This window comes from Rhinoderma darwinii, chromosome 2, assembly GCF_050947455.1.
Source record: "Rhinoderma darwinii isolate aRhiDar2 chromosome 2, aRhiDar2.hap1, whole genome shotgun sequence".
Taxonomy (NCBI): domain Eukaryota; kingdom Metazoa; phylum Chordata; class Amphibia; order Anura; family Rhinodermatidae; genus Rhinoderma; species Rhinoderma darwinii.
In genome coordinates, this window is record NC_134688.1 from 6276796 (window position 1) to 6289095 (window position 12300).

Below are 12300 nucleotides of genomic sequence, written 5' to 3' on the forward strand. Positions count from 1 at the left end.
AGTTGGTAGAGTTAGTGAAGTTGGAGGAGAAGACACAAAGTTGGTAAAGTTGATGAAGAAGGAGAAGACACCAAGTTGATAGAGTTGGTGAAGGTGGAGGTGAAGAATAACAGGCAGGACTGTGGTCTTTCTTTACTATTTTCTGTGTTGCAAATAATCCATTCACGGTTGGATCAGGTTTTATAGCCTTATTTCTGGTGTCTGTATCTGTGACAGGGAATTGTCTTATGTGACAGGTCAATCCCATGAGACAACACCTGTGCTGCATCTACTAGAACGTTTCAGTGAGTCTGCCTGGTGGGACCTACACTGTTGCTAATTAGTTGCTTACTAATAAGTTTGTAAGTGCGCTGATAATTAGGGATCTGTTAGACCACGGCTACTCAATCTTTTTCTACTGTAGCCTCAGAAGCCAGAATATAATGCCTTAGTCTCACAATTGGTTGTAATCCATGCCAACATTTGTAAAAATGTCCTCAATTTATCTTACAATTTTTCTTCTGAACCTGGTAGAGCATTAAATTCATCTCAAAAGGAGTCAATAATGTTGGTAAACCAGATTATTATATGTAGGTGAAACCACCCTTGAATGTAGAAAACGTATTAATAACCACAAGTCAACAATCCGTACTAAAAAGATTGACTTACCTTTGCCCAAACACTTTGTGGAAAAAAATCACGGTGAAAACGATTTTAGATTGTTCATCGTGGATCATGTGCCCCGCCATAGAGGTGGCGGTGATAGGATCTCAAAATTAAAACGGTTGGAGCTTGAATGGATCTTTAAATTAGATACCCTATCCCCTGGAGGCCTTAATGTGGATTTTAAGATCTTCCCTAGCTTCTCTAGATAATCCAAGGCCTTACTCTGATATGAACATCTGCCCGTGGTTCCATCGTGATCTCTATGTCCCTTCCTTCTATTAATGTGTAGGAAAACGATAACAGTTTGACTATTGAATAAATATGTATATTTTTTTTTTGTTTAAATATTTGATAAAATGACCGTATTTGATGTGATGTCAATATATTATTCTTAAAAATTCTATATTCTATTTCTTCTCTTTTAGAGACTAATTTTCTCAAGTTTCGCCTTCACAATCGGCTGAAGACACATGTACGCCCCTGAAATGTTTATCTGGTTTTCTCATCTCCCTTTTTTATAAAACAATGTGTTTATCCATAAAATTATATTATGTTCCATTCTCTCATTATTCACAATCTATTTGATATAAACATCATCCTTGATGATAAAGTGGTCCCATATATATATATATGTGTTATAGATTATACAGATGTATCCATTGGATACAATGTTGAAATAATTCCTGTTCTTTCCTCTAATGGGAGTACATAATGGGATCGGACATTTATCACCATGGGGTTGAGTTATACATACACATAATTAACCGTCTCTGTGGTCGTACATAAAATTATATTTTGTGCATTAGGCATCGTGAGTATTCTATTAACCCCTTAATGACCAGCCTATTTTAGACCTTAATGACCAAGCTATTTTTTACGTTTTTCCATCGTCGCATTCCAAGAGCTATAAAGTTTTTAGTTTTGCGTCGACATAGCTGTATAAGGTCTTGTTTTTTGCGGGACAAGTTGTATTTTTTAATAGCACCATTTTGGGGGACATATTATTTATTGATTAACTTTTATTAACTTTTTTTGGGGGGGAATAGAAAAAAATCTGAAATTTTGCCACTCTTTTTTGCGTTCTGAATCTACACCATTTATCGTGTAGTATAAATAACACAATAAGTTTATTCAGCGGGTTGTTATGATTGCAACGATACCAAATTTGTATAGATTTTGTATGTTTTACTACTTTTACACAGTAAAAACGCTTTTTTTTCTAAATGATTTGTTTTTGTGTCTCCGTGTTTGAAGAGCCGTAACGTTTTTATTTTTTCGCCGATGCAGTTGTATGAGGGCTTTTTTCTTGCGGGACGACTTGTAGTTTTTATTGGTACCATTTTGGAGTAGATGCGACTTTTTGATCACTTTTAATCAAATTTTTTTAAAGTCAGTATTCACAGAAAACAGCAATTTTTCCGTCGTTTTTTATTTCATTTTTTACGGCGATCACCGTGCGGGTTAAATAATGTAATAGATTTATAGTCGGGGTCGTTACGGACGCGGCGATACCAAATATGTGTAACTTTTTAACTTTATTTTGTTTTTTTAATACTAAAGCAGTTTGTAAGGGGAAAAAGTGGGTTTTTCATTTTTTTTTTTATTAACTTTATTAAACTTTTTTTTTCACTTTTTTACTAGTCCCACTAGGGGACTTTAATATGCAATTCTCCGATCGCATTTATAATACACTGCAATACTTTTGTATTGCAGTGTATTATACCTGTCCGTTTAAAACGGACAGGCATCTGCTAGGTCATGCCCACGGCATGATCTAGCAGGCATTCATTACTGGCAGATCTGGGGGCCTTTATTAGGCCCCCAGCTGCCGTGGGAGACACAGACACTCGGCGATCGTATCGCCGGGTGTCGGTGGGAGAGAGAGGGAGCTCCCTCCCTCTCTCCAAAACCACTCAGATGCGGTGCTCGCTATTGTGCACCGCATCTGAGGGGTTAAACGGGGTTATACTAATATCGATCTCACACGGCAGAGCAGGGACGCCCCCAGCCCTCAGCTGCCTCTAGCAGTCGAGAGCAGGGAGATTTGACTGCTCCCTGCTCTGTAAACTTATTCCGATGCCGCGACGTAAAAAGTCTATGGCATCGGAATAAGGCCCGTTAGTGACCGACGTAGAAACACGATGGGCCGGTCACTAACGGGTTAAATATCTATATAGCCGGTTGTTGTTATTATAATATAATATTACTTACCAGTCGAGTGATGACAGTTTCGGATAGATATGAGGTATGAGAGAACAGAGTTGCCCTCTTTCAAGATGGCGATATACATTATGAGTGAGTATCACGCATGCGCGAATGGACGCTATGCGTCGCAACACACACTAACGTCTATTTGGATGTGATGTAGTCTACGGACATGCGCAGAGGACAGTGTGGGACGTTATCAGCCGATCCAGCGAGGTTAGGATGTTTTTAATGTTTAATATATACACCTGTTGTGATGTTATTCACATGTTACCACACATATGTAGCCTGTCCTATTGATTGGCCCTATTAATACAATATGATGTTTTACACTAGTTACATGTACCATTTGATATGTATATCCCTCTGTGTATATGACTATGCCCATAAGGGATCCTATTGACACAATGTTGTGTGTGTTAACTCTACAGTTTTATCAATATTTTATGAAATGTTTGTAATTGGATTCATGATTGTGATTTGCATATATATTTGCTTTGTGTGTCACACTGTTATGTTGAGAAAGCCTCACACTGAGCTGAAATGTCGCATGTGGAATAAAAGGATCTTTTTTTTCAAATATTTGGTAGTGCTGCCTCACTTTCTTCTGCCTACATTGAAGGGTCATGTTGGACTGTGACCCAAGAGGCGTGCACCGAACCTAATTTTTGGTCCTGTGCTGCCAATCTATATCTATATATATGTACTGAGTGTCACAGTGAGTAGGTATGTGGACCCACTAGGCCGCACCGCCGTAGCAGGGAGGCAGCTGGCCAAATAACAGGGAACCCCAGCAATACAAAGTCCCGCACAAGGGTACCTGGATGGTCCAGACAGTGGCCGCAGCTCTGGCACGGATGGAGATGGGTGCAGCAGGTAATGCCAGACGTGGCGGATGATAGCAAGTGCCGCAGGTTGCGCCAGACACAGCGAATCCCTCTGGACGTGGCGGATGACACAGGTGCAGTAGACACTACTCCAACTAGTAGGCACAGGAACAAGAACACAGTACAGGATGCAGGAACAGGCAACAGGGCACGGGTAGCAACTGGAACAAGAAACACTAAGGGACCATTTGCAAGACAGACTTGGGAATTACTAACAATGCTCAGGCAACGATCAGAAGGGCTGGGGCCTTTTTATAGTCCAGGAAATCATGTGTGTTGATGATGCTGATTTTCTTCATGTGCGCTCGCTGGCCCTTTAAGAGCGGGTACGAACGTGTGCGCACACCCTACAGGACACAGCGGAAGTGAGCACTGGTGTCTCCTGGGAAGGAGATGGGGACTAGCGCTCACAGATCCATGGCTGCGGGCGTCAGGAGGTGAGTAGACCCGACGGCCAGCGGCCATGGACGCTACAGTATCCCCCCTCTTACGCCCCCTCTTCTTGGGACCAAAGTGAGAGATGAACTTCTTAACAAGAGCAGGAGCATCGAAGTTCTCCTCCGGCTCCCAGGACCTTTCCTCAGGACCAAGCCCTTTCCAGTTCACCAAATAGAAAGTCCTTCCTCCTACCCTCTTGCAGTCCAGGATTTCCCTCACCTCGAACACATCAGAAGAACCGCTGGGAGCAATTGTGGAACTAGAAGTCTTGCTGTAGCGGTTCAGGACCACTGGTTTCAGGAGGAACACATGAAAGGAGTTGGGGATTCTGAGGGTAGGAGACAGCCGCAGCTTATTGGAAACAGGGTTAATCTGTTGCAGAATCTCAAAGGGACCGAGGAACCTGGGAGCAAATTTGCAGGGGGGAGCTATACTTATAACAATTTTAACTGCTACGACCTATTAGCCTCTACCTCTAATACACTGTGCTACCAGCGTCTGTCAGGCAGTCTGCAGCTGCTGACTCAGGCATCCTATTGCGATAGGATTTGTACACGGAATCCTGCCTCATCAGGCAGTATTCCTATAGAGCAATTGCTAATGGTCTTTAGCCAATTTTGACTTATTTTTGTGCTCTTGTTGTCCATCTCGGACCTTTTTAAGAATATAACCAATAAAAGTTATGTCTTATTACAATTCAGTTGGTAGCTGGGAAAATGGGTTCCATTGTGCCCCAGGCACATTAGTTTTTTCAAATTTGTATGAAGGCACCTTCAAACGAATGTTCCATCAGGACAGCCAGACTTTGGTACCTGGAAGATACTGAGGCGGCTCTCTTCTCTTTGTATCCGCCTTTCGCTTCATGCGATCGACAGCCAGCAAAATAGAGGACCGGGTCTGTTGCCAGATCTGCAGAAAGTCCGCAAATGCAGAGTCAGCAGCGGGTACCTGAGAAGTAGTAGACTGGAAGAGGGACTCTAGGATGTTGACTGTATACAATGTAAAACATAGTGGAAGTGGTGAACTTGTGTGGTTGTTGTACGAGAACTCGGTCCATGGAAGAAGCTGTACCCAGTTATCATGCTGTAAGGAGATGAAGTGACGGAGATAATTCTCCATGATCTGGTTGATCCTCTCAACTTGCCCATTGGACTGGGGGTGATAGGCTGAGGAAAAGCCCAATCTCACATCCAGCAGTTTACAGAGAGTCCTCCAGAATTTCAAGGTAAACTGAACCCCCCGATCGGACACAATGTGAAGGGGCAAGCCATGCAAGCGAAAGATGTGCTGAGTGAAGAGACTTGCCAGTCGGGGAGCAGGAGGTAGGCCGGTCAGCGGGATAAAATGAGCCATCTTCGAGAACCGGTCCACCACCACCCAGACAGTGTTGCATCCTGTTGAGGGAGGAAGGTCAGTGACAAAGTCCATCGCAATGTGCTGTCAGGGGGCATTGGGTACAGGCAGAGGTTGAAGCAGTCCGGCAGGCTTGGAGTGAGTAACCTTGTTAGAGGCACACACCGTGCAAGAAGAAACAAAGTCCACAATATCCTTGGGTAGCGTGGGCCACCAGAAGTGACGAGCAATCTTGTCTCGGGTTTTACGAATACCAGGGTGCCCAGCCAGTTTAGAACTGTGTCCCCATCAGAGAATTCTTCTCCTGTCTGCCAACCGAACAGAAGTCCACCCCGGAGGGATGTCTCTAATCTGCAAAGGATTGGCAGTGACAATACAGGACGGCTGTATGATACTTTGGAGGGACTCCACCGTGTCATCAGTCTCAAATGACCTGGACAGGGCATCGGGCCTCACATTTTCGTCAGCGAGACGGTAATGGAGCACAAATTGGAAATGGGTGAAGAACAGCCACAACCTGGCTTGATGGGGATTTAGATTTTGAGCGAACTGAAGATAGGTGAGGTTCTTGCGGTCGGTGTAGATCAGGATGGGGTGAGCTGCGCCCTTCAGCAGATGTCTCCACTCCTCCAGAGCCAATGTGATGGCCAGTAGCTCCTGATCCCCAATAGAGTAATTGTGCTCTGCAGAAGAAAAAAGTCTTGAGTAGTAGCCACTACTGATTCGAGATGATGTAGCCCAGGAAGGGCAGAGAACTCTTCCCAAAGACGCACTTCTCCAGCTTAGCGTATAAACGATTCTCCCTTAATCGTAGTAGAACCTGACGGACATGCCTCCGATGAGTCGTCGGATCTGGGGAGAAAATCAAAATATCATCAAGATAAACTACAACACAGCTATAGAGGAGATCTCAGAAGATATCATTAACGAATTCCTGGAAGACCACAGGAGCGTTACACAGTCCAAATGGCATCACCAGGTATTCATAGTGCCCGTCTCGAGTGTTGAAATCCGGCTTCCCCTCGTCCCTTTGACGGATTCGGATCAAATTATAAGCCCCACGCATATCTAGTTTAGAAAAAATTCTAGCTCCTCGTATACAGTCAAACAGTTCAGATATAAGTGGCAATGGGTATTTGTTCTTGACCGTGATCTGGTTGAGACCATGGTAGTCAATGCAGGGTTGAGACCATGGTAGTCAATGCAGGGTCAAAGGGATCCATCTTTCTTTTTAACGAAGAAGAACCCAGCCCCGGCCTGGGAGGAATATGTCCTCCGAGGCCGCAATACTGACAAAGTCCTGAAGTGTGTCTGCGTTGTTTCTCCTGGGTTGACAATTTGACATGGTCCACCTGCATAGGATCCAATGGTGGGACGACTGAGGAGGATTGCTGGAAAGTAGAATTCAGCCTAGGAAGTTCTCTCTCCCGGAGAACCTCTTGGGAACGCTTCCAGATCCTCATGTCGACCCGGGTGTCAAGTAGAATAAGATCATCCAGGGTAGATGGCAGATCGCGAGCAGCCAGCTCGTCCTTAATCCCTGAAGACAGTCCCTGCCAGAAAGTGGCCACCAAAGCTTCGTTGTTCCAGGTTAATTCAGCAGCCAGGATACGAAACTGAATGGCATACTTGCCCACGGAGAGGTCTCCCTGGAGTAGGGTCAGCAGAAATGCAGCAGCCGAAGAAACTCTCCCAGGTTCCTCAAAGATTGAGCGGAAAGTCCGTAAGAAGCACTGCAAGTCACGGGTCTCTGGTCTCTGATGTTCCCACAGAGGATTAGCCCATGCCACGGCTTTGCCAGTAAGGAGAGAGATGATGAAGGCGATCCTGACATCATCTGAAGAGAAGGCCCTGGCATGTAGTCTGAAGTGGATCTGGCATTGATTCAAAAATCCCCTGCAGGACCTCGGGTCTCCGTCACAGCGTAGAGGCAGCGGAAAGAAGCACAGAGGATCGGCACTGGTACAGACAGGAAGTGTAGCAGGAGGAACATCAGGAATGGGTGCGGTGACGACTGTGGTTGGAGCAGGCAGCCGTTGGGCAATGGCATTCACCAACAGGAGGAGTTGGTCTTGCGGTGACTGGAGGTCTTGCATCTCGGCCAGCACGGCTTGTGTCGTCAAGGTCTCAGGTTGACCAGCGGCATCCATGGCCTGTGCGTACTGTCACGGTTTGTGGGTATGTGTACCCACTAGGCCGCACCGCCGTAGCGGGGAGGCATCTGGCCAAACAACAGTGATCCCCAGCAATACAAAGTCCCGCACAAGGGTACCTGGATAGTCCAGACAGTGACCGCAGCTCTGGCACAGATGGAGGTGGGAGCAGCAGGTAACGCAGACGTACCGGATGACAGCATTTTTTTTTCATCTCTGTATGTGTCGATTAACGACACATACAGAGATGGAATACGGCACATACATCCCCATAGAGAATGCGAACGGGAGTCGTTCCATTCACTATAGTGTACGGCATTTGTGTGGGAACGGCGCATGCCGTGAGGACACTAGAGCTTGTGTGTCTACACCAAATTTGCAGCATAAAGCAATGAGATTGCTTTACCACATTGCAATGCTGCAATTTTGGGAATTGCTCCCTCTATTGACCAGCATATGGAAATGTTATAAATTAGAATCTAATTTATAATATTTCTTGACTTGTGAAAAAATGAAAAAAATTAAAACAATGTTTCATCACTTAAATACTAACTGTTTAACTGAAAGAAAAAAAAAATTTGTAGCGACAAAATCCCTTTAAAAGTTGTACATTTAACCTCCACTTTGCTTTCATTCCTGTGAAACACCTAAAGGGTTAACAAACTTTCTAAATGTTGTTATGAATACATTGAGGGGTGCAGATTATAAAATAGGGTGATTTATGGGGGTTTCGAATGTATGGGCCCCTCAAAGCCAGTTCAGATCCGAATTGATGCTTTAAAAAATGTTTTGCTGATTTTGTTGAATATTTGAAAAACTGCTAGTAAAATTATAAGTCTTAGAAAGTAGTAAAAAAAAAAAAAAATGTAATAAAAAAATGATGACTACATAAAGAAGATATATAGTAAACCTCATTTATTTACTCATTTGTGAGGTATCGTCATCCATTTTAGAGAAGCAGAGGATTTCAAATGTAGGAAAAGGCGTTTTTTCAAAAAATTTCTTTACATTTCGTATTTTTTATAAAGAGAAAACCTATATTTACAGAAAAAACTATTTCAGAAAAGTAAAAGAATTCCAGAATTATTACCACTTAGGCCGGATTCACACGAGCGTGTTAAAAGTCAGTGGGACGGCCGTTCAAACAGAGGCCGTCCCACGGACCCATGTAATTGAATGTGGCCGTTGTTTCAATGGAACGTGTGAAGGTTCCGTTGGAAAATAGGACATGTCCTATCTTTTCACGCATCCCTCCATAGACTCTCATCTATGGGGGATGCGAGACATCGCGTCCCACAGCACCGAGCACGGATGCATCTCGGACGTGAAAAACTGCAGTTTTTCGCGTCCGAGATGCGCCACGCTCGTGTGAATTAGGCCTTAAAGTGACACATTACATTAGAAAAATCGGGCAGTGTCCTGCTGGTCAAAATAGGCTCGGTCCTGTAGGGGTTAAGTGGGCCTTAAACTAAGCATGCCACGGCAGGAAAATTTTTAGTTCCTCACGGCACTGGACCCCTCATACTCCGGCCCGAGACATCAGCCTCAGTCTAGTCTGTTTGTTGTGAAGGGACCTGCAGGGGCAGAAACTGACGGCAGCAATAGCGGCACCAGCAATGTGCTCAGGTAGCTGCCGGGCTGCCGTAAGTTAATTTACGGCCTTAGTTTCTGACAAGTTATGTAAGGCCTTTCCTAGACCCAGTTGTTTACATAGAAGGGAAAGGGACCCATAACAAAGATCAAAATGGATTACCCTTTATGGTACTTGGTTTTGTCATGAGGAGAGAAGGACCTGGTGTTTTTATAACCCTCCACATTCAATCTCTGTTGAAAACCTTATAGTAGCCACATGGTCTTCCTCTATGGTACAGTCACCCTCACCCTGGAGTAGACTATTTGATAGAGCTCAACCTGCAAAAAATTAATTACACTAGAGAAGACCGATACCAAGAACAGGGGGGCCTGGTCCTCAATACAGCTCTGGAGTATAATACAGGATGTAACTCAGGATCAGTACAGGATAAGTAATGTAATGTATGTACACGGTGACTCCACAAGCAGAATAGTGAGTGCAGCTCTGGAGTATAATACAAGATGTAGCTCAGTATCAGTACAGGATAAGTAAAGTAATATATGTACACAGTGATTCTACCAGCAGAATAATGAGTGCAGCTCTGAAGTAGAATACAGGCTATAACTTTGGATCAGTACAGGATAAGTAATATAATTTATGTATACAGTGACTCCACCAGCAGAATAGTGAGTGCAGCTCTGGAGTAGAATACAGGATGTAACTGAGGATCAGTACAGGATAAGTAATGTAATGTATGTACACAGTGATTCCACCAGTAGAATAGTGAGTACAGCTCTGGAGTATAATACAGGATATAACTCAGGATCAGTGCAGGATAAGTAATGTAATGTAAGTACACAGTGACTCCACCAGCAGAATAGTGAGTGCAGCTCTGGAGTATAATACAGGATGTAACTCAGGATCAGTACAGGATAAGTAATGTAATGTATGTGCACAGTGACTCCACCAGCAGAATAGTGAGTGCAGCTCTGGAGTATAATACAGGATATAACTCAGGATCAGTACAGGATAAGTAATGTAATGCATGTATACAGTGACTCCACCAGCAGAATAGTGAGTGAAGCTCTGCAGTATAATACAGGATATAACTCAGGATCAGTGCAGGATAAGTAATGTAATGTATGTACACAGTGACTCCACCAGTAGCATAGTGAGTGCAGCTCTGGAGTATAATACAGGATATAACTCAGGATCAGTACAGGATAAGTAATGTAATGTATGTACACAGTGACTCCCCCAGCAGAATAGTGAGGGCAGCTCTGGAGTATAATACAGGATGTAACTCAGGATCAGTACAGGATAAGTAATGTAATGTATGTACACAGTGACTCAACCAGTAGCATAGTGAGTGCAGCTCTGGAGCATAATACAGGATGCAACTCAGGATCAGTACAGGATAAAGATTGCAATAGACGGGTATATACGTTTGAGTATAATTTATCACTTTTCTCAGAACAACATAGAAATAATTATTTGGATTTTGACAAACAATTTAAAAAATTTACCCTCTGGAGATTCTGTAAAATTTTGATTTTGAGAGCTTTTGTCCTTAACCCATATATCAGAGGGTTGAATGTGATGGAGACCGTAATTCCGGTCATGGAGATTATGACATGTGCAGCAGTAGATAGAGGTCCGCTGTATAATCTGTACCGGAAACCGACAAACAAGGTAGCCACCATGAAGGTAGAGAAGGCAGCGATGTGCGTCACCAGCGTGTGGATGGCTTTCTGATTGGCCGACACAGAAATCTTGAGGCAATAAAGAAATGTCCTTATGTAGCAATATATTACAATCAAGAGGGAAGCAATTACCACAATGAGAGTGCTGGTTGTGCCGAAGACAGTGATGATCGTTGTGCCACCACAGGCCAGACGAGTAAGGGACATCGTTTCGCAGTAGACGTTGTTGATGACCTCCCCACATAGGGTTAGTCTTGCAGCCAATGTCACCCCTACGATTCGGTTTGCGAAGACAATGACCCAAGTTATAGCAATCGACTTGAGAGCCTTCTCGTTGGTCATGAGAGTTGAGTACATCAACGGGCGACCAATAGCGACATATCTATCATACGCCATGATGGTAAAAGTAAAAATTTCTGCATATGCAAAACTCTTAATGCAAAACGCTTGAATGAGGCAACCGGGCAGATCAATAGTGTGGAGTCCAAGAAGCAAATCGGTCACTAGTTTGGGCATAATGGTTGAGCCGCCAATGATGGCATTGAAGACCAAGTTGCCTATAAATATGTACATGGGTTCATGAAGCTTTTCTTCCATCCTGATAACGTAGATGATTGCCGAACATAACATCATCGTGGTTATGTACAGGACCAGGGCCGCCACAGAAAAGAGATACTTAAGATTTTCCATCTCTACAAGACCAATTAAAACTAGGTTAGGGCTGATTCTTGACACATTCTCCATCGTTCATGGATTCATCTTTGCCGTACTTAAAAAATAAAAACATTTTTCAAAAACAGCATTTTGAAATTGTGTTCCTTTAAAAAAACATAATTGCTGACTGGTAACTGTCTAATGGGCGATACCTTCTTCTTTTGATGAGTTTTATAGTCTGACTGAAAGAAGTCGATCTGTCGATTGGGAATAACTTACAAAGGATCGTAATGAGTAAATGTCGAGGGAAAGGTCAACAGGGACAAAAGGTAAACTCATTAGTGACGATGATCATGTGAATAAACACAAAGTTACACAGTAACAACAATTTTTATTTTTACCAATTTCCAATTTACCAATATGTAAAATTTTATATAAATATATATATATATGTGTACTAGTATATATAAATACTTTTTTTCTAAAAAATGTTGTAAGAATATACAGTAGCTAAAAAGGCTGTCTCATGAAAAAACAAGGAAGCCAGCGAGCTGATCGGATGATTGCCGCGGGTCCAACTTTTCTCACCTCCGGCGATGAAGGAAATCTTGTATAGGCCGCTGCAGCCAGGGGAAATGTAGCATTACATTGCGGCCATTTAAATGAATGTCCTGCTATGTATGGACGCC

General features: G+C 43.3%; 1 protein-coding gene across 1 annotated transcript in view; it reads right to left on the bottom strand.

Moving 5' to 3' along the window:
• Positions 1-11701, bottom strand: part of LOC142740345 (olfactory receptor 4B13-like) — an 11766-nt gene extending 65 nt beyond the window's left edge. Inside the window, exons 1-5 of the mRNA XM_075849894.1 lie at positions 11090-11701; positions 10929-11026; positions 649-661; positions 491-506; positions 1-207 (exon numbers count right to left, since the gene is read on the bottom strand). The exon at positions 1-207 is cut by the window's left edge and continues 65 nt beyond it. Coding sequence (XP_075706009.1) covers positions 1-207; positions 491-506; positions 649-661; positions 10929-11026; positions 11090-11701 — 946 coding nt within the window. The remainder of the gene's footprint in view (positions 208-490; positions 507-648; positions 662-10928; positions 11027-11089) is intronic.
• Positions 11702-12300: the final 599 nt, after the last annotated feature.